A 23,074-nucleotide genomic window follows, 5' to 3' on the forward strand; every position below is an offset into this window, starting at 1 on the left:
GGCTGACTGGTTGGTGGGAGGGTAGGGTTTTGACCGTCTCGCTGTGGTGAAAACATGCTTGACACTTCATTCCTTTCCAGTTAATGTGGTGCGGACTGCAGGATGTTAACCCTCTGACTGCCTTTTGATGCTCGGTCCCCACTGTTGCACAACACGCAGTCCTCGCCGCCACTTCCTGCTTTACAGTGGTGCGGCGCTAAAACATTCCAGGACGGTCTTATGGAAGAAATCGGTCCTGTCAGCCGTGGGAGGGACGGTTACAGTATACATTATTTCCCTGTATCATGTCTACATTAGCCGAGTGTAATACTGTGAGACAATATGACAGGCCTGCTGTGCAATCCTCAGAAGCTGTCATGGTGATTTGAAAATTTGACCATCACATGCCAGATACTCTTTGTCTGGGAGAATCTGGAAGAGTGAGCCACATTTCCTGAACCATCTGCCTCGTATGAATTACACAAAAGGCGAGACCGGCACCAGAAAACATCCACAATGTTGCCTGGGAGACAGAGGTCACATGAGAGGATGAGTCACAGTAACCCAGAACTACCCAGAAACCAACACTATTGAGCGGCCCTCGCATCAAGGTGCTCTTTACAGCTTGGCGACATGCAGAAGGATTAGTGTCGTGTCAGTGCATAAACGACAGTGAGACGCTGCCCTTGGCAAAAGACAAGTATACAGTTAAACTTAATGGGGCCAGAATCCGATACCTCAATAGGAATCCACTCCTGTGCCAGGCCCTATTCTTTACTTGCTACACACACACGGCACTATGAGTATATCAACCTGTGTGTGTGTGTGTGTGTGTGTGTGTGTTCACGCAGACTGGGGAGTAGGGAGTTAATGCAGGCAGGGCTGTGGCAGTCCTCCTGCCCCTCAGCCAGATTAATCATGCAGGAGAGACACAGCAGGCCCCCGTTCATTCTGCCTGGGGGTGAAGCTGTGCCCGCATGCTCTCCGTATCACATGGCCCTGGCCCCCCTCCCATCTCTCTCTCTCTCTCTCTCTCTCTCTCTCTCTCTCTCTCTCTCTCTCTCTCTCTCTCTCTACTGGGGGTGCTGTGGATGGGGCTGGTGGTGGTGGAGGAGTAGGGAGGGGGGAGGTTATGGGTGGTGTGGTGGAACGCCACAGCACGCAGCATAGCCTTTCTTTTCTTTCCTCCACACTGTTTTTTTCTTTTTTCTTCCCCTCTTCCTCTCTTCACTTCCCCTTCTGTGGGTGTGAAGCGAGAGAGAGAGAGAGAGAGAGAGAGGGAGAGAGAGAGAGAGAGAGAGAGAGGGAAACAGGCATCCATCTCTCATGCAAGGAGACAACAACAGCCTCTTTTTTTATCTCCCATCGGAGGGCCCTGACGACAGCAGTGGCCGGGCTCGCTGGATGAAGAGGAGAAGTGTGTGTGTGTGTGTGGGGCAGAGGGGAGGTGGGGTAGGGTGTGTGTGTGTGTGTGTGTGGTGGGGGAGCATACCAAGGGACTCGCCACAGATATCTCCTGGAAACTGCCCGACGATGTCTCTGCGCATCAGAGAACAGCCACGGCCATTGTTGGGCTCGTCGGGAGACGGGAGATGCAGGCGGCATCGCACAGTTGCGTGCTTCAGCGTTTGCACGAGCACCTACACAGCGTGTGCACAATGGGACCTTATACGTTTCATGATGTGTTATGTTGTGAGTCTTCAGGATGAGGAGCCTCCTGTACATTTGATCGTACACAGTAACATGGATAGTGAGACGTGTGGGGCCCCCTGCAGCCTGCGTGTCAAAGCACGATGCACTTTACACACGTGAGCGTCGGTGTAACTGTGACACCAGTGCCTGCACCTCTGAGCTGGGCCTTCACAGACACCCTGTGTGTTCGGACAGCACTATGTCGTTTTGCGTTGCATGCTCGCCTCCAGAGTCTAATGTTTGACACAGAGATTAGGTCAAGTGTATCTGGTCTTTTTGAATAAATCAAAAAGCCTTGGACAGAACTTGTGTATAATTTAGTTTTACCTAAATAAACCAGGAAATCCTACAGCGGCAGGTTGCCCTGAGGGTTAGGCCTGACTCAATCTATCAGCTATCATCCAACAATGAATTGGCTTCTGGGGGCAACGGCCGATATTTTGTAGGATCCTGTTCTCTTCACCCTACACTGTTACACTACACAGTCCGACCAGTCCAACAAGTCAAATGTTTCTCCACATGAAGCACAAACATTGATACTTTTTGTTTGTGCTCCAGACAACATGTTGGCTAATCTCTATCTCTCCGCATATGAATGCAGATAAATTAAAATCTGATAAGCGATTAATTTCGGTCAATGTGCTGCAGCTCTCTCGCTCTCCACACGGACACAAACAGAAACCAGGAAATCTTGTTCCGATTCTCCATATTCACATGCAGGATCTTTTTGTAGAGAATAGGCATGACTATAATTGTATCTATCTATGTGTATCTATCTTATGTTGAATATGATGTATTGTATTAAGTATGAGCATCGACGGTATAACTTCAGTGTACAACTCATTATTGAATTCAATGCGACTCTTTCCTCTTCTTTCACTTCTGTGATGTTTTTCACCAGACATGAAGAGATAAAACTGAACAGAACAGCAAAGTAAAAGTAGTTTTCATTCATGTTGAGTTATTGTGTTCTAAAAAAAAATTACAATGCACATTCTATTTTAAAAAGTTGTATTCGTTAGGGGAGCAGTTTGCCTCTGTTTTTAATGTCTTCTTGAGGAAAACATCAGGAGCTAAAGAGGAGTCCTCCTTTAGGGCCTGATCTGAGGGTCAAGTGGGGCCACATCTGGTCTGAGATGTGAAATACCCATTCAGCCTGACCCAAAGTGATGCTTATAAAAGCCCAATAGAATAATACTGCTGTAGTGATGATGGGGGTGATGGAAATCTCTCTCTCTCTCTCTCTCTCTCTCTCTCTCTCTCTCTCTCTCACACACACACACCTCTCTCTCTCTCTCACACACATCTCTCTCTCTGACTTGAGGATGTTACGTTAAATTACGTAAATTCAAACTTAACCTGAAGTTTAACCTTCACCTTAACATCTATTGTTTTTTATTGTGGAGACTAAACGTCAATACAGATTCATGACCCCAAAACATGAGTTATTCCGAGACCCCCCACACACACACCCCCACCCTACCCACACATATACACACTTTTACGTAATGTCCCCTGCAGAGAATACAGTGACTCCTGTATCCTACTTTACTGTCTTAGTGTATACTGTTACAGGTCTACTGTTGCAAATGTAGTGAAATGAAACACCACCATGCTCACTTTCTCTCGTGTGTGTGTGTGTGTGTGTGTGTGTGTGTGTGTGTGTGTGTGTGTGTGTGTGTGTGTGTGTGTGTGTGTGTGTGTGTGTGTGTGTGTGTGTGTGTGTGTGTGTGTGTGTGTGTGTGTGTGTGTGTGTGTTGCTTTCCATTTATCTCTCCTGACAAATCATTCACAAGTAGGAAACATATAATTTTTTAATTATACAATTAAGTCCTATAGCTCCTATGAGACAGGTGCTACACTCAACTAGATTGAATGACTGACTTTATTTTGTTTTAATTCAGTCAAATCTCACTGTCTAAATTTTGATTATGAAGATTGTGTTCAGCATTTATCACTTCATCATTAATCCCTGAGTGGTGCATCAATTTATACAATGTTGGAGTTTTGCTTTTATTCATCCCACTGAGCTGATTTGTTCCAGTGGAGATCTTCTTTAAACAGATTAGCCAGCTGCCAAACATTGAGGTTTTGGCAGCTGCAGAGACCCTCGATCTGCAATGGAAATCACTGATGGGAATGTGGAAATATGCCTCACAATTCAAGCTTTGGCAAATATTTAAATATCATTTACAAGCTTGTGGAGCATTCTTGACTGGAAATTAAGCAAGAAATGTGTGAGCGCAGTAATAACAAGCTCGGGGGTGGATGTGTGGCCCTGTTGAAATTCAGGTGAAAAATTTACACCGGTCCTGGTGAAGCATGCAGGTGATTTTTTTCCTTTTTTTTTTTTACTGGGGCTGCACATTCAGAATATATTGTCGCTGAAGGGGCTGCACGGCAACTCAGTGCTGTAGGTTGGATTGCATACAGTTTGTAGCTGTGATAACAGGAGTTAAAATAATGAATGATTACCTAAGATTATATTTCGTTGTGTTTGTTGGTTAGCAGGATTACGCAAAAACGTCTGGATGGATTACAACTTGGTGAGAGGATGTGGTGCGGATCTGGATCAGGGGGTGGATCTATTTTTACTTTAACACACACTTTTTCAACGTTTTCATTAATTTGTCAAAGAATAATTTACGGATGTTGATGGGGAAAAAAATGTGACCTGTTGAGAAGACTAATATTTATGGGTGTGTGTAATTTGGTGCAGATCTGAAAAAGAAAGCTGTATCTGGTGAATTTAAACCTGGTGTAATAAGGGCAGTTGATGAAGGTATACACTCGTAGTTTTAATATTGTTATTGACATTGATTCTGTTTGTCAGCTCCAAGATATGATAAAGAAATATGTTGTTTTATCTCAGCAGGAAGGATGGAAGTTAGTGACAAACATAGAAAAGAGAAACAACACAATTTATTTTCTTCAAGATAATTTTTTTTACAATTTACACAATTTTTATTGCTTCTTTGATTTCACCATGCAACTTTGACATCTGACATACAGATGCCTCTCATTGTACAAGTCAGCATTGTAGGATAGAGTTAAATATCCCATTAAAAAAAAAAAAAACATTTCTCCATATAGAAAATGTAAAAACAAAATACAACCACAAATCTCTAAAATGGCACTGGGGAAAAAAATAGTAAAAGAGGAGCACAAAGCTGGATTATTTGGCAGCTACTGTCTAACTTGCCAGGATTTGATCCACTGGGAATGACAGATGAGGCATTTGGCACTGTCACTGGTCCACAACAGGTCGCACTGAGACTCCTGCCAGGTGGCATAGGGAGACATACATTGCATTGTGACAAATAAACAACCCTACACTATTCCCAGGGAGGAGACAGCAAGATGAAGGAGGACCTACTGTACCTTAGTTCAACCCATTGTGGCTGCCCGTCCTCACTCTTTTGTTCAAGGAGGCAGAAATTAAAAAGAGGAAACGCTGCACACGAGCAAACTGTCTCACAATAGCAGGTGAAAGTAATGGAATTCATGAGTAAACAATATTTTGTGTAAAGGCTTTGTGAATTGGACTAAGAACTGTGTGTGTTTTTTACTATGAGGGATTGTGGAGAGAATCTGGTGAAAACGTGATCGTCATTATGGCAAATACAGAAAAGGTAGAAGTAACGGTTCTAGTGTTCATTTGATTGTAATATTTAGTTGCAATTGATTGCTTTGGAATTTCTTTCCCACAAAGTTAACAGTGCTGCACCATCTAAAAGTTTTTAAAAAATGTACATTCAAGCATTTCCCCAGTAAAACTTTGGGACATTGTGAGCTTCATCGTTTCTGAGGGGCACCATCAGAGTCTCATTAGCCCGTTGGCTGACGCTTCACAATAGGTGTCCAGTTTGGCTTTCTTTGAAGAACTCGGATGGGCGACGCTGGGTGGGCTTTTGCACGTCGGAGCGCGTGGATTACCTGACGCTGGGTGTGGTCGTCAGACGCAAGTGGCTAGGCTTTGAGGGGAGGGCAGGTTTGATGCCCCGAGCGGGGGGTGTAGCGCTTTCAGTGCTGAAGGTTTTCATCAGCTGGGCCACCCGGCCACGCCCTGCGCAGGTTGGTGCGCTCCCCGATGGCCCGGTCTCCTCGGAGGCAGCACACTCAGATACTTGTGATGCGCCAATATCTGTAAAAACAGATTTAAATAAAAAAGGGAGGATGAGATTTTCTCGGGAGCTGCGACATATGGGTGACAATCTGCTCGTCAGATACAGAGGAGACATTGACGTTGACATTTTATTGTGAATATTTAAAATAAAATAGGTGTATATTGCAATACAGTGAATGCTTAATCTACGTAAACATAATGGAAATTGTATTTGTAATTTTCTTGTCATTGAGGTTTGTTATTCTGCACGTGCAGTCTCCTTTTAAGCGTTTCACTTCATTTAGATATTCATAAACTTTTCCTTTTATTAGGTATTTTAGTACATGATCATCAATTCATGAGTATTTTCTCTCTGTTTTCCTCTGTGTATTGCATTGTGTAAAAACAGTTTTCTGGGCTGCACCTGTCACAGGGGGACCTTGTTTACTGTAAACTACAGTGGTTGTGTCTTGTTGCATCAGCAAACATTGAATTTTGAGGTCATGAAAACCTCAAATCTGAGTCAAAATCAGTTTGAACCGTGAAAAACATCTCGTGACATCATGAACGCTGAGTGGCATGTTCAGCTCGAATGTGTTATTGTTGGAATCCAGTATTTCTCTACCAGATCATCCAAATACTGTGCCTGGATCTTTCATCACTCTTCCCCCCCCCCCCTTTTCATCCGCCTCCCTTTATCCGACTCTGACAGAGCAGAGGTCATCCTCGGTGGAAGAGGGGACACAGCTGGGTGTAGTTGGTGTGTGTGTGTGTGCACGCTCGCTGAGATACTGTGTTTGGAAGAGGGTGTAATTGAGGGAGGAATGGAGGGAACAGGAGTAACGGAGAGGAGGGAGGGCCACAGGGACGGCAATGGAGAGCAGACAGACGCTGCTCAGACACCAGAAGGCTTGAGGAGCCACATATTTTTAGCGTCATCCCCGGGGGACAGAGATATGTGAGAGCGCCCGCGTGCACGGCTCCAGGCGCACACAAGCTCACACAGACGCACACACACACAAAATAAAGTGAAAAACGGTAGAAACGCACAGTTTCTAACGGTTGAATTGCAAAAGACACACATACGTTCTCACCTTACATTCAGGTCTGTGCATGCTCTCTCACACACGCACGCACACACACACAAACCTGCACTCTTGCGTAGCCCTCCTGCTCATAGATTCAGTCACGCATGCAGCCATCTCTGACTAACACCACGGCATAGCACAGAGTCACACACACACACACACACACACAGACACACAGAGGGGGTCTACAGCCAAAACCACACAGCCACTCCTGGGGCCAGGAAACCTTTCGAGCTCTTGAAGTCTTGCAGGCATGAAAGGGAGAGACCTAAAGTAGCCTTTAAGGTTGTGTTTTTGTTTATTGCTGTTTACTCTCCCTTCTCCCCTCTTCCCTCGGTCCCTACCGCCCCCTCCCCTCGTGGCTCTAACACCTCCCTCCACCTTCCTCTTCATCTTCCTCTCCCTCCGTCTTGCCCTGCCTTCCTCTGCCCCCTGACCCGCGGTTCCTGTGTTAATGTCCTCTCGCTGCGCTGCGTGGGCCTGCCTCTGATTGTCTCGTTGTGTTGTGTGGTCACCACGGAAACCTTGGATCGGCTCCAGCAATTGAGGCTGACACACATTCAGGCACGCACTGAGTGCATGCACACACACACACACACACACACACACACACACACACACACACACACACACACACACACACTGACGTAGGCACACACACACTCATGGTCAGAGAGTTTTTTGAGCTCAGAGCCTTGGTGCAGGTCTGAGTGGAATGCTTAATAGAGAGACAGACAGACAGAAGGAGGAGGAAGGCGAGCGGGTGCTGGACTGTTTTAAAGATACAATACAAATATATAAACCTGTATGTATCTTTTGAGACTATATGTTGAATCGGAACCTTAATCCCTCCCCACAGGTAACCTGACAAACCTGTCTTAACACACCCCAAAAAAATGCTCAAACCCCCACGCCTTTCTCTGCCAGAAACTCTCCCCAGCAGCTGCATGCACTCTCAGCTCCGTCAGCAGTAACGCTCATTAACAGCTACCTGCAAAAACACCTATAAAAAGGAATGAGAAAAGAATCTCTGTGTTAAATCACTCGTCGAGATTGATTAATAATCTTCCCAATCAGGCCTTTTTTTTTTTTTCTTTCTACCGACGCCACTCCTCACATCTCAGTCTCGAGCTCGTAAAATGTACAGGGGAGGACAAAGAGGAGGGGAGGCAAGAGAGCGGTGTCACTGACCAGGCTAGCACAGAAATTAAAGACCAATCTATCTCTTTAAAGACCTCCACGTCTCTGGCGAGAAAGAGCGGAGGGGGCGGTCGCTGAGGTGGGGAGGTGGGCTGCAGAAGTGGGGCAGAGGGCAGAATTCCCGAGCAGCACGTCTGTGGCCTGAAGGGCAGGCAGGAGAGGAGGTGTGTGTGTGTGTCAGTGTGTACGTGTGTGTGTGTGTGGTAGCAAGAGCTGTGGGGTGGTGGTGGCGGGGGGGCTAGGCTCCTGCGTGGGGGCTGGGGCCCCTGTCACTTATCAGCTCTGGCTGAGCGTCGCCCAGGGCTAGAGTCGGGAAGCAGCGCTGGAATGTGTGTCCTTCCCTCTGAAGGTGAAGAGAGAGGAGAGGAAAGCCGACCAACAGATAGAGAGAAGGGTTTATAAACACGAACACACGCACACACACACACACGGTTCCACATACGTACATATACGCCGCCAGCTGCTGGAGTCTGATACGCTTTGAGGCTCACGCACTTATGCTCGAATTATCACACGCGCTAACACGACACACATTTCTGCATCTCTAGGTTCGTTTTAGACTCGACACGCTCTCCCTATCACCTGGAGGCTCGTCCGTTATTCATCCCTTCAGTTTGTATGCAGATGACTCTCAACTTCGACATAGTGTGCAAATTATCAGTTAGGGCCATCACGGTCTGTGTTTGTCATATCAATAACAGAGGATCAGGTTTTTACGAAGAGCAGACTGCTACAAACCTGTGTCGATGCAGAATCTCAACCTCCTCTTTCCCCAAAATGTTTATTCTCTGCTGTAAGAAGACTTTGATCTTTTCAGTTTGTACTACATGAAGTTCTCCTGTGACATTGACAGAAAAGGCTTCAGGTAGAAACTGCAGAGAAAATAGAGGGAGAGGAACACCAACGATACTTTGCACGGAATAACTACTGTAAACTAGAATGCCAGTCAGAGAGTGCATACCTCCGCCAAGGCTCAATAGTCCCCTTATCAAACTATATTTAAAGTCGCTTGACATTCCTTTCTATCTGCACCAAATTGCACACACTCATAAACACGAGTCCCCTAAACCTGCCTGATCTATGAATTATCCTCTTAGAAATCAAAGAGAATGTTACAAAATGCCCTATCCCAAAATATTAAGGGGGAAAAAATCCTGTATCAGCCCCCTGATCCATATCGGGACCAAAGGGTTCGTTCTTGACCCATGTCCCATCCTTGCACCGAGATTGGTGGTAACCTGTCTGATTTGTTTTTGTGTAATCCTGCTATTAGACGGACAAACGCAGATGAAAACATCCGTCAAAATCTGTTTCAGTGGACAAAGGTTTTCATTCTAATGTATTTTATATAACATAACTAAGGTTTTTAAACAGAGTTTTGAATCATCTGTTGTCTAATAATCTTATTAATCTTATTCTGTCCCTGACAAAAGAAAAAACTCACAATGCTTTTCCAACATGAGATGAATCATCCCTGTATGTTGTGTCCCTGATGTTCGACGTTATCTTGACAAAAGCTAGAATTGATACTTTCTCTTTGGTGACACCTTTTACTGTCGTCTCCCTGGTGTAACAAAAAAAAAACAATAACCATGCACCACAGTCTCATCTCATTCACAACTTATTGAATTAACAACAGGTTTAGTCCAATTTCCCATTGCTAAATGCAGTGCAGCAGATTATTGAGTTCTTCCTCTACAAGTGTCGGCCACGCTCTCCGCTCACAGGATGCAGAAATCCTCGTCATTACCCGCGTTCAAAAGAAAACAGCTGAAGCATGAGCCTCGTCCTAGTCTGCCTCCTCCTCCCCTCGGACCAAGCTTCCTGCCATTGTCAGAAACAGACACTCTGTCAGTATTTTTTTGCGTCCGGAGTCCAGACACATTTATTCAGCGCCGTGTTCAGCCCACCTCGACTCCCACCACACCAGCTGTTCCTTTCCCTTTTCTTTCCTCGTCCCTCCTTTTCGCCTGTTATTCGCTGCCCTGGCATTGCCCACTGATCTCATATCCAGCGACTAATGTGGGCGCAGGCACACACGTGCACATGCCCATGCCACCGCAGTTTATTGGAGCTCAATCTTTTGTGCGGATTTTGGTCATCTGTGCTCAGTGAAACTTCCTCATCCAAATGATAAATAACCCCTGAGTTCGCTGCACACGTCTCCTCCAACAGATCTTTATACTTGATGGCATTAGAGCAGAAATTCTCCTAAAGCTCTATTTGATTATAACCATATTGTATTCTTGTAGACCTGTTCAGTCAATAACGGGGAACCTGAATTCGCAATAATATCCAGGTTTTTTGTGTCTCGTTTTCTTTGAGAGACTCTACATGGACCTGCCAGGAATGTTCAGAATGAACCAGACGCTAAAGAGAGGAAGAAAAAAAAAAAATGTTTTCATCCATTCAGCTGCCTTGAACCAACACTAGAAAATATGGAGGCACAAAGAATACACTCAACCTTGAGAAACTGTCTGCCATTGTGTCATTATATACAGGGAGTTATTGGGAGTTGGAAGTGTAATTTTACATTCATTTAAAACTGCACTAGTTAAACATGGCATTGGCCTGCTAACCTCACACTCCATGTTCATTAGAAAGAAAAAAAGAGATGGAGGAGAATTATCACTTTTGCTTTAAACTTTCTAAACTCAATTAAATTTTCTGAGAAGACGAAGTCCTCCAGGAGACGTTGCAGGGTAACATGAAGGAGCACGAACCCGTTTCTCCGACTTAGATGCAGGAAGAGCATTTTTCCAGCAGAGGGACCTTATGGAGATGATGTTTTTCAACCAACTAGTGTTTCTTTTTTCTACAGTATCGCTGTTTTCCACAGGATGGTGCTGCATTCACCTCCACACTATGCATTTTTTCTGCATAACTGGGGTGACTGTATGATGAATGAAGTGTTTGGTCAATTCATGAAATGCTGTGCTGTGGCCCAGACAGGAAGTGTAAGAATCACAATGATGATTCAAACTTCTGCAGAGCATGATGTAAGAGACCTAGTGACAGTAACACCCACGTCAGGCCCCAAGATATTTATAAAAAAATAAAACACTACATCTATACAAAAGACATCATGGGCAAAGGCAGATATATGCAAGTAGCACAGGGAGATGCAGAGAGAGAGAGAGAGAGAGTAAAAGACCGTAATTCACTGGTTTGTGGAAAAAAAGAATAAGATATGAAACCGAATGTGATGCTTGTTAGGGGCCTCGTGTCTTTATGTGTTACAAAGTCACTGACTCTTACTTTGTGTGAGGTCAGAACATTTCAGAAGGGAAACCTCCACCCAGGCCCAGCTGTCCACTGATGAAACCACGTTCAAATACATTAGATCCAGATTTTATTATGGATTTGCACCAAATTGCACACACAATGTCAGTCCTCTAAATACGCCTGTTTTTTTTAATCAAGATCCATGAATTATTATCAGAGGAACCAACAAAAATGGAACTGATTGACTTGAACCACACGAAAATGGAAGGATTTTTTTTCCAAACCCAAACCGCACATTTAATGTTTAAATGTTAAAGGTTCGGTGTGTACAATTCAGTGACCTCTAGTGGTAAAGATGCATGTTGCAGCTGAACACCCCTCACCTCACCCTCCCCTTGCAAACATGAAAGAGAACCTGTGGAAACCTTCAGTTGTCATAAAAACTCAAAAGGTGTTTAGTTTGTCCAGTCTGGGCTACTGTAAAAAAAACATGGCGGCCTCCATAGAGAGGACCCACTCCTGATGTAAATATAAAGTGTTTAAATATAAAGTGTTTAAATATAAACGGCCCATTCTAGGGTAAAGAAAACAAGCATTTGTACAGTTTAGATGAAACACACTAGTGAAAACTAGGATTATTTTATATTCAATTTCTGCCAATAGATCCCTTTCACCTAAATCTTACACGCTGAACCTTTTAAACAGTTGATACAAATATGACAAAGTAGGTTTAGTGGTTTGCTGTTGATTTTTTCAGTTTATATTTATATCAAAATCATTAGATATTGGTTCTAAAGGACCAGTGTTGGGTCTTATGACTGTTCTCTAACATCAAATTCAGTTTTATTATATGACCAATCATTAACAGTTCTACTTCTAACATAGACCCCTGACAATAGAGAGGCTAGCAGACGAGCAGGTGTACAGGGGCGATGTGGTACCGCGACACAAATCCCAGACACAGGCTTTCTTCCCCTCTGGGCCGGCCTCTTTTCATTCTGCCAGTCCATAAAGATTCCAGCAGGCTGAGGCACTATTTGGCGAGCACACCGGGTTTGGGGAAATAAATCCTCCTTCCTTGCCGCAGCACTGAGAAGCCTGTCTAGTACGAACTTTGTTCAGAGCGGTTGTGCTCAGCCCTCCACCACAGCCATTATCACACTGAGAGAAGAGGAGCGGTGGGAAAGCGTTTTTCTTGTCTGCTCGGCAGCTTGTGGTGATTTTCATGTAAGCTATTTGCGATGCTGCCGACTCCATTTTCAACCCACATCCGTGTCCTGTCTTTCTCTAATATCTTAAAGGTCCAGTGTGTAGAGGGATATCGGCAGAAATGAAAGATAATATTCATAATTATGTTTTCAATAGTGTATGATCACCTGAAACTAAGAACCTTTGTGTTTTCGTTACCCTAGAATGCCCCATTTATATCTACATGGGGAAATGGTTCTGTTAAACAGAGTTGGCCCTTTTTGACCTCTGTGGTGTTTCTACAGTAGCCCAGAGCAGACAAACCATATCACTGGCTCTGAAGACGTTTTTTTACATTTTTAAGTTGCCTGTAGGCCACCATAGTTTCTTCTACATGCTTGAAAATAGTGGATTAGGCAAGGGGCATTCAGCTGATTGCAATATGCAGCTTCACCACTAGATGTCACTAAATGCTACAGACTGAACCTATAAGATCTAACTATGGAAAAATAACAGAAGTTATAGAGAAAGATCATGGTCTGTAACTAAAGATGGACGACATGGTAGCTCCCCAAAAATGAAGCCAAATCTTCTTGATCGCCACCTGGTGGCTGACTGCAGTGTGGGTGATAAAACCCAGCCTTCTCCATGTTAGTGAATGGAACATGGACCAAGTAAACGTAAAATACTTTTTTCTCAAAGATGGTGTCTATCATTTTAGGTAGTTCTTCCCACACTTATGTTTGTTCATGTGTTCATTTTTCTTTGGTTTTAATGTATCATATATATGTCAAGTCAAGATGGTGGCACTTGTATCCTGGATATTTTTGGCATCATTTTTATACATGAAAGGAGGTGGTGACGTGTCGTCCATCTTTGTATTCAGTAAAGTTTCAGGGATTGCAACCTTTCAGGGGACGTCTTTGTGTGGAGGCTGTGTTTAACCATTATGTCAGCAGCCATTTATAATGTTGCCATTCATCTCTAATAAGTCCACAAGTGAAATATCCCAGGAATTAGAAAAATGCTCAATAAATAGAGAAAACCTATCTATAATAATTCATTAATGTATATATTTATTTATTTTGAGACCCAACATATATCCCATAATGCTATGCTCACTCACCTTTCGAAACTTGTGCTTCCTGGGCCTGTTGAGGTTCCTGCGAGCACAGACCACTCGTAGAGGGTGCCCTCGACCCAGAGTCTATTTTGACAGTGCTGCTGGGGGATGAGTACGGCGCGGCGGTGGCCAGCCTCAGATTTGTGAAGCCGGGCCGCCCGCTGACAGAGCCTGGTGCTGCATTTGCAGACGCCGGTCTCACGTTGACAGGGCTAACTCTCATGAGAGCCCTGGAGCAGATGGAGGGCTCGGGAACTGACTTCTCCTCCGTCGCACCGACTGACTTCAGCTCGGGCTGTGGAGGGAAAGAGTGACAAAAGAGGACAGGGGGAACGCGATCAGTGTTGACAGCTAATTCACATACAGTGGAATTACTGTCATGTTTGATTAAATCATTGGATAAATGATTCACCAAATTACAGTTCTCCAGCGACTACACTGCAGCATAATGAAACACACAGAACTATGACCACTGATTAAGAGTTTAAGGTTGTGTGGAGAGAAAATTATAAGGTGACTTGGAAATCAAGCTGCCTTGCTAATCTTCTTCCCTGATCTTACGCCTCCTTAATCAGCAACTGCAATCCCCTCCTCTATCACGCTGACTCCGTCCTCTCTATATCAACTGAGAGAAAACCTGCAGCAGTGCTACTGCTACATCTGCAGCAACCAACCAACCCCCTTCCTGTTTCCAGGAACAAATCATTCAATCTACAAACAAGACACTCAGCAAAGTAATGAATCTTGTGAGAGGAGGCTTAGGCGCTGGATTCTTGGCTGTCAGACTGGCCAGACCTCCTAAGGTGTGGATGTTCATTGCCACATCAGCATGAGTTGGCCAGAGAGATTTTGTTGGGGCCTGTTATATAGAGCCGGCAACGGATATAAGAAGTAGGAGAGGGAGAGACATTTCCTTCTGTGGCAAAGAGGACGGAAAAACAGAGGATAGAGGAGAGCTCACGCGCGCCCAAACCTCAGGAGACTATCCCACAATCCCATCCATCTGCGACTGACGCATTCTCTATCTCTGGCGTTTTAATTCCCCGATCAAGTTCATCAACCATCTGTTCTAGGGCAGTCCAGAAATCCTGCCTTGCCTCTGTGATTCAGCTGTTCTTGCGGCGTGTGTCACCTGCACACACACACACACACACACACACACTAAAACACACATGCACTTCCGCGCACAAGTACACAGAAAAAGAAAGAAAGCGAGGGGGAGATGGAGAGCAGAAAACTCCCCCGACAACCCAAAGGCTGGAGCGATGATGGAGCCAGTGGGAGGACAGTTCAGTTCAGCTGTTCCCCAGAGAGAGCTCTGAGGGGTGCGGCGGCTCAGACGAGACAGCGTGCGGACAGGGAGAATGCTGGGAGAAAGATGATCTGCACAGAGGGCTGGGGACTGAGGGGACAGCTGGCCTAACCACCATTTCCTGTTCCTCACACGAGGGTGGGACTGCCCTGAAAAAACACGCGCCGGCACTTTAAGGTCACATTTCAAGGAGCTAAAAGCCTGGGTCTCTGTTTTGTTTATCGCACCTTTTATATTATATTCAGGGGCTGTTTTTAAATAGTGTGTTGTTCTGCGTAGATTGCACCAGAACACAATCAGTTTGCTTTGCTTTAAAAAAATATATATTATGGACTATACTCAATACTAAGCAATAAAACAATTGAATCAAAATGCATTCATCTGGAATTCAGGAATAATCTTCAACAGCTACTTGAAATCACAGGTACCTTCTCTGCTGCTGGAGGTGATGAATGCTCGCTCACTGACACCTGTGGGTTTAACAAAGACATTACATGAGCACTACAGGCCGTGATGCAACCCGAGAACACAGAGCTCAGTTGTGGAGTGCGGCGGCCTGGACTCACCGGCAGAGGGAGTAAAGTGCTTGTCTCCTCGCGTTTCTCCTGTGGGGGGAGAGAGACACAGTGCCATGTTAGATGATCCTAGAGGCGACACGTCATCCCGCTTAACTTTGAGTCGGTTCAGTAATTGGAAACAGCAGGGAAACAACTTATGAGTTAAAAGAAAAAGGAGGAAATTAAATATTAGAAAATTATAAGATTCAAAAGCACTTGTTCTAAACCTGCCTGTTTGGAATGGGCTGTTCTCTTGTCCTGTGTTAAAGCTCTGCAGCTACTTCAGTATTATTCCTTGTCATAAGTGAGTCCTCCTCAAACTGTTCTACAATATACTGTCACTTTTTATTGTGTGCAGAGCTTTTTACAAACCATCTATTTTGCAGAGTGAAGTTAGAACATTTTACGTTCATCCTACCTGGTTTATCTGCAATGAAGAATTTATAGTCAATGACATAAAACTGAATTAGCTTTATTAATGTTCAAATGTGTGGTTTATTTATACATTTGAATGATTTACTGAGCTGCTGTTCATACATTACATGTCGGTACCATCTTCAGACCCAGGCTCAAAACTCTAGCTCTAATTCGGCTTGATATAAAGAATTGCAATGAATGTGTGGCGAATGTTTACTTTGATGACAACTTACAAAACAGGAAGTGAAATACAAATAATGAGATTATGAAAACATGTGGCTGTCATTTTGAACCAAGGTTTGACCCAGTTGTCGCCCGCTGCTGTAGTTTATCTGTGAAGGTAGAAAACCTGTTCAACTCGACACGCAGACTTCCGCCCCTGCCCTTGTAAAAACTGGCTATAGGGACAACAGATGAGAATTGGCTTATACAGCAAACTCCGGCTTATTTTCAGTATTTTGTCCGTTGATCAATGAGCTCTGTACGTATCAATTAAATAAACATAAATAAATGATGTGACTGCATTGAAGCCAGTGCCTGTGTGAGCATTTTCCAGTGAGCGAGCAGCAGCGAGCAGCAGCGAGCAGCAGCGCAGCAGCGCGCAGCCACAGCTTCAGAGCAGCATCACGGCTCAGGCCAGATGAGACCAGGCATCCAGCATCCAGCCCGGCTCAGTGTGTGCAGGGTTGCCATGACAACGCAGCAAATCTCTTTTTAAGATAGTGTTGAAAAAAAGAGGGCCCCCCCCTCCCAAATCCAAAATCGACAGCTCACACACCACCACCACCAACTGTGCACACAAAACGCACACACCCTTAACTATCACCGCCTTGCGCATGATCCACACCGATTGATTATTCTGACAGAAAGCAGAGGCTGGAATTAGAAGAGAAGAGCGGGTTTTTCAAAACGAGAGGGAAGTTGGTTTTCACAAACTGCACTGAAGGTTGAAGGTTAAAGTGAGAATGAAATGATGGGGATGTTACGTTAGAGATGGAGTGGTCGGATTAATGAGGAAATGGATGAGTTGAAAAGCAAAGATGACAGGACAGGACCTTGGTGTGAGTTGACCTGACAGAGCAGTGACTCTGTGTCTCATCAAATCATAGAAACCCTAGGAGAAGAAATATTTCAAACTCGACATCATCCCTGTTCCCCAGCCTGTGCATCACCATGGAAGACAAAATGTTCTTGGGGCCATGAACAAGCAGCACCTTTAAATTCAGTGAGATTCCAGGTTGTGTTTTATGAAGGATGTTCTCTCTCTCCGTTCTGACAGGTTCTGTGGTGTTTCTGCTCTTCAAGATAGTTTGCAGGCTGTAAAACAAAATGTCATATCTCTTTATATATACAGTACAGTGTACAGTAGTCCACATATTCTCTTGCATAATTAAGTTTAAAACAGAAACTCAATCTCCCTGAATTTGTCTGTAAAAAACACTAATAAACTTTTCACTCTGTGTAATCTAATGAATCCCTGTGTGTTTTTATATTACAGAAGTGTATTACTATGTGCTGTTCTGGAGACACTGCGCCTTCCTTTCTCCCAATCCTGAGCAGATGAATTTGGAGCTCAGCTCATCCACCTCCCCGATCAGGATGACGGCCACGTCTCCGTCCCGGCCGAGCAGCCAGCTCACACTCTTACTGTTGGCTGTGGGGAAACACAAACAGATGCAAACTATGAGTTATGAGGCTTTTCAAACACTGCCAGCATTTGAAATATATTCTGATTGTAAAAAGATCCGTAGGAAAATAAAAGACAAAATAACTGACAGAAAAGACAAAACATATTAATTTCCTCGGCCAAATGTTACCGGGCTTTGAAAGAATTATACAAATTCTTCACTCGTGGATCTATTCAAAATTTTGGAATACAGTGGTGGGATCTAACTTAGTACATTTACTTTGTTACTCTAATTAAGTACTTTTTTCAGGTATCTGCACTTAACTTTATTTTCTGGTCCCTTTCACTTTAACTGCACTTCTTATATCAGTAAAAATCGACTCTGTACTCTTACTACATTTCCTATTGTACTCTATGACAATGCATTGTGTTACATGTTCACATTGTCTTTTTTATCAGTTTAAAAGTAATCAAGTGGTTCATTGATCCAATCAGATTAGACCCCGCCTCCTGCAGTAGCAGCATCACTGGTGACGAAGAGGCCACTGCTGAGTCTCAGCCTTTAGATAAATCCCACCCATGACCCTATTTCTCAGCTACAGTCTGTACTATTGTTGTATTAAGAAAAATATACAGATAATGATGTAGTAGATCATTGCATTAGGGAAAAGGCTACATTCTGCAAGTACTTTTACTTTCAATGCTTTAAGTATATTTAAGCAAGTACTCACTTTTACTCAAGTAGAAGTTTTATGTGGTAAAACGTAGAATTATTTTTGAACTACAGTATTGATAAGATCATGACATGGTCAGTTCATCCTGAAAGAAAACTGTCATCTTATCAGCACTGTACTGTATCTGTGGTGCAAGAGCACGTGAACCAGCATTTCATGAACGTGTCAGACATTTATAAAGAACATCAACATAAACGACATGACAGCAAGAAACTTTGCCCAACTCATGTGACATCATCTTTTAATTCCTGCCACAAATCCAGTCCTAATTCCAAACCTACGAAATATCAACAAGTGAGAGGTCATGTGACTCTCTCACTTGGCCTCTCTTCCTCTGTCTTTCTTCGTGAGTCCTCATGAGCCTCGACTCACAGAGGCACACACGCTCACGCACATACAAACATGCCACTGCCTTGTGACTGTGTTCAGGAGCACAGAGCAGATTCTTTACAGCGATGACCCGGCTGACACCAGCTCAGAGGGTGATAAAGACAGAGAGAGCTCGTTGGGCAGGAATCAGGATAACTAGCTCCCAGCACGAACTGGTTTTGCCAGCCTGTCCTGTGGATCGCATTCCAGCAGGGCATACCAGGAGGACTATGAAAACACAGCAGTCACAACATAACTCGGTAAACAAGCTGACAGCCCAAACTGACGGATAACACCATTGTCAGGTGCATGTGAGACGAATCCTGTCAGCTGGCATTTAGAAGTGTTGCATATGCCAGTTGTGTTGGCACCTGCCCTAGGTCCTGCTGTAATACTTGTGTTAAAACACTTTCGGATACGTGTGCTGCACTGTCTTGACAAGGTGAACAGAATAATGTTTCTCAAATGAGAGAGAGTGGGTTTCCATATCTAAAGATATCTTATATCTAATAGAAAGTTAAGTCAGAAAAACTCTAAACTGACTTATATGCAGTTTGGCCTCATGTGAATGACAATAATAAGAATGACATTTAAAGCGTACTTTACAAGTTAAAAATAATATAAGAAAAATATAAGAAACAATAAGAAACAGTTTGAAAAGTAAAAAATAGGAAACCATTGAAAGCATTTTAAAGATCACACAGAAATTAGACCATAGACACAGAAATAAAAAAATGTTACAGATGAGAAAAGATTTAAAAACAAGATAAAATAAAACATAATGATTTTATTAGTGTAGTCGGTGAGATCAGAGGTGAAAGCACACCTATAAAATGTTTCCTTAAGAGAGATTTAAAAGAGGAAAAGGAGTTTGGCTCAGGGAGATTGTTCCACAGAGGGGGGGTCCTGACAGAAAAGGCCCGTTCACCTCGAGTTTTCAGAATGGTGAGCAGGGCCTTCGATGAGGACCTCATGGTTACGACCGGGCACATATGGTGTCAGAGGATGTGAAATGTTCTTAGGCGCAAGTCCAGAACGAGCTTTAAAGGTCAGCATTAAAATTGTAAAATCAATTCTTATATTTACTGGAAGCCAATAGAAACCAGCAAGAAGCTAAAATCTGTGTAATATGCACTCTTTGAGTAGATTTGGTGATGTCACCAGTCAGCCTATACCACATAAACACTAACACACCAGCTTCTAGTCATACTGTACGCACACGTAGCTATTAAGTCGGCCAAACCACAGCAAAAGTCTAAATCTGAGCTGCTGGGAGCGATGCCGGCTTCGTTCTATGTATAAAAACAAACTTGGCTGGCAACTCTCCACGAAGGCCGATAAAACTCAAACTCCCTTTGTTTTGTCAAACACGTACATTTCCTGCATGCTTCCTGTTTCACCCCCTCCCCCGCTGATTGTTTTGAAGGATTGAGTCTTCGCTCACTTCCTATTTTTACACAGAAACATGAACTATACAACATTTCCTCCTCTCCACAGACGCAGGGCCTGTCGAGGAGTCAGGGACCATGTGATCGCCAGCCTCCATCCTGGCCTGCGTGGGACAGCTGCATCGGTCATTTAGAGACAGAAAGGAGCACTGTTCACTCACACAACAGCTGATAGTAAGAGCTTTGTTATTGGTTGAGATGTGAAGGATCACATTTCTACGTCAATCGGAGTTAATGTGGCCACTGCAGTCAACTGGTTAAAAGTCATTCCAGTGGGTTTTCAGTTTCCTTCTGAACCTCCGCAGTCTGCCTACGTCATCGACAATTCCTTGTTTGGTATGGTATTTATGACAAAAATACCCAATGTCATTTATTATGCAAGAGTCATTACACCACCTCTCAAACTGTGACTCACTACCAGCACAGAGAAAATGCAGACAGGCCAGATTCTGTAGCATGTGTCAAACCAGTTTGAGGACACACTTGCGGCCTCTTGAGTTTCTGGTGGTTTTGTCTTGCCGGTTGCTGCATGTCCGTACGCTGACTCTGACTTTGGAGGAGGAGCCAGTTCCATGATAAACCCATTTGCTGCTCTCACTGCCTGCATACTTCTTCCCATAACCCCTCATGGGTATTTCCTTTCTTGTCGCCTCCATCTGTCACGCTGATGTTTGCATCTGTCATCTATCAAACACACGTTCCAGACGTCACTGACCCTCTGAACGTTCTTCTTTGCTGCTCTCAGGTTGTGGGGTGAGGTGCGACTGGGAACAAAGTGATCTACGTGAGAGCCTACGTACACACACGGGCCCATACCTCACATTCATGCTTACGTACATTTTTTTTACAGGAATCACAATAGCACTAAGGCATGTCTCTTACAACACTCAGGGCGAATATCATTTTACAGTGATGTTCCCTGTGCTCTGCTTGTGTAAATATTACATCCTCTTAAGTCTGATGTTAACATTAACTCCTCAGCATCGTCCGTCTGATAAACTGTTTAGAACTCGAGATATAAATAGATGTCGGAGTGAAGTGAAGTACAAAAGCTCTTCGGTTTCTCTCTGTGTATCATTCAGAGTGTTGTCTTCTTTGAAGTCTCCATTTGCTACATCACAGAGACTTTAAATGTGGAGCAGCTGCTGTGTGTCAGCTCAAGTTTGTATTCTAGGAAACTTTAAACTTCAGGTAAACGCTGTGCCTGTGTTGGCAAACAGCTGTTGAGATGATGGAGGACCTGAGCTACACCACATCTCGCAGCATCTGTCAAAACCAATGCACACATGCTTCTGCAGTGTGCAAGCTCTTGTGTGCATCCGGTAATACACCACACACAGTGCAAACATCTCAACTAAAAGGTTTCAATGTCCTTAAAAGGCTTTTCTGTCACAAGCTTTGTTTAAAAGTCTGTATGCCTGAAAAGCTTGAAGCTGCACCCTGTCACACTAGATGAACAGGAAGAAGAATGGTTAGCAAAGGTGAGGCGGCGCTGGTGTTAATGGTGGTGATGGGTTGTCATGGTTACCTTTTTTTGGCTTCGCTCGCCTGCACTCGCCGTCCACCTCTTCTCGCTCCTGCTTCTCCTCGCGCTCATTCCAGCGCCGCACCTGCTCCTGGCGCATCTTGAGGAACAGCGTCTTCTTCTGGTCCTCGTTGAGGGCGTTCAGCATGTCGGGGTCGATGTACATGTCCTTTAAAATCTGCTGCAGCATGTTGGCGGCTGAGCGGCGGGTCACTGATGATGGGGCACCACCCGGTGGAGTGGTCAGAGGGAAGAGGCACTGACCTTTGACCAGCAGCTTCTCGAAGGTGGACGAGCGTCGGTTTATAGTCGCATGGCGTTAGAAGACATTCATGTTGTCCTTTATCATAGAATCCCTCGTAATAAACTCTTCATGATTCAGTGGCACATATGCTGTTGTACACACACAAACACTCACACACTCAACACACACACACACACACACACACACACACACTCTCTCTCTCTCACACACACACATACACACACACACACACACACACAAAATCCTGTTTCCTCTCTGTGCTGTGCTGACAGTTTCCACAGCCCAGATATCAGTTTCCTTTGTCTTCCGTGGTCATCACAGGGACAATCTACGAAAAAGAAAAAAACCAAAGAACATTTTTTTACAAAAAAACATGCAGGAGATCATTTAGGTTGTTCCCCACAGAGTCTACAGCTTTCTCAAAGTGCCAGCGGTCTATATGTGTCTTGATACTACCTTGCTTTCAAATCTGAAACTTTCCTCCAGTGTTTCCTTTTTGGGAATCCACTCGGTTATCTTGTCCCTCCCTTCATGAATACGGAAGAGCCTGAGCTCGGTTTCTACACTGACAGAAAGACTCTAGTCTGAAATGGGAGGAGATTCCACAGCAATGGAGCTGCTTCTGTCATCAGTGGCCCACCCTTCCCCTCCCCGACACACATCCCTTCACAAAACCATGTTCCTTTCTCCCATGACATAGCGGCTCCTTTTTTTAAACATGGCCAGTCTTAGGTTGAAGGAGAAACACACACACACACACACTCACACACACACACACAGGGTCACAGCACAAGACAGCATGAGCCGGTTTCTCTAACAAGGGGACTGAAACCGACTCCTCCATTCACAGTGGGTAGTTAAACAATGGCTACCACAGAAGCAGCACTTGGAGGGAAAGGAAGCCTGTGTGAGACTGAGAAGTACCACACTGCTGGAATACAGATTGGCGTCCGCTGAACACAGTGCAGGGTGCAGAGAAGGAAACCCAGGGACAGAGGGAGAGTGAGGAGAGAGCGTGAGGGACACCAAAGGGAAAGGAGTCGTAAGACGAGTGTAGAATTTGCTGAAGTACTCACAGTGGGATGAAGACAGCCGCTCCACAGCAGTGTGTGCTAACTAAGCTGAGAGAGTCAGAGCGCCTGTGGGTCCTCCTCGTCTTTGTGTGTGGTGTGTGTGTGTGTGTGTGTGTGTGTTTGTGTGTGTGTGTGTGTGTGTGTGTA

At 44.4% G+C, this 23,074-nt stretch overlaps 1 protein-coding gene across 2 annotated transcripts; it reads right to left on the reverse strand.

Moving 5' to 3' along the window:
• Positions 1–4,573: 4,573 nt before the first annotated feature.
• zgc:100829 (uncharacterized protein LOC445149 homolog) lies at positions 4,574–23,074 on the reverse strand. Of its 2 annotated transcripts, none has more exons than XM_035178859.2 (8): positions 22,931–23,074; positions 21,593–22,182; positions 17,396–17,540; positions 17,101–17,203; positions 15,479–15,517; positions 15,341–15,382; positions 13,604–13,895; positions 4,574–5,815 (listed from the first exon to the last, which is right to left on the reverse strand). In XM_035178859.2, the coding sequence occupies exons 2-8, from the start codon at positions 21,777–21,779 to the stop codon at positions 5,604–5,606; spliced, it is 1,020 nt and encodes a 339-aa protein (XP_035034750.1). In that variant the 5' UTR covers positions 21,780–22,182; positions 22,931–23,074; the 3' UTR covers positions 4,574–5,603. The 2 variants fall into 2 exon arrangements, with proteins under 2 accessions (XP_035034750.1, XP_035034752.1); XM_035178861.2 differs by lacking the exon at positions 22,931–23,074 and adding an exon at positions 22,311–22,443.

This window comes from Hippoglossus stenolepis, chromosome 15 (genome assembly GCF_022539355.2).
Source record: "Hippoglossus stenolepis isolate QCI-W04-F060 chromosome 15, HSTE1.2, whole genome shotgun sequence".
Lineage (NCBI taxonomy): Eukaryota > Metazoa > Chordata > Actinopteri > Pleuronectiformes > Pleuronectidae > Hippoglossus > Hippoglossus stenolepis.

Excerpts from the sequence above, each read along its gene's own strand:
- zgc:100829 (XM_035178859.2), bottom strand. The coding sequence starts at position 21,779 with ATGCTGCAGCAGATTTTAAAGGACATGTACATCGACCCCGACATGCTG. Across the intron at positions 17,541-21,592 it reads GCGAGCGAAGCCAAAAAAAG|CCAACAGTAAGAGTGTGAGC; the intron begins GTAACCATGACA and ends GTTTCCCCACAG. Across the intron at positions 17,204-17,395 it reads TGTCTCCAGAACAGCACATA|CCTGCAAACTATCTTGAAGA; the intron begins GTAATACACTTC and ends TTTGTTTTACAG.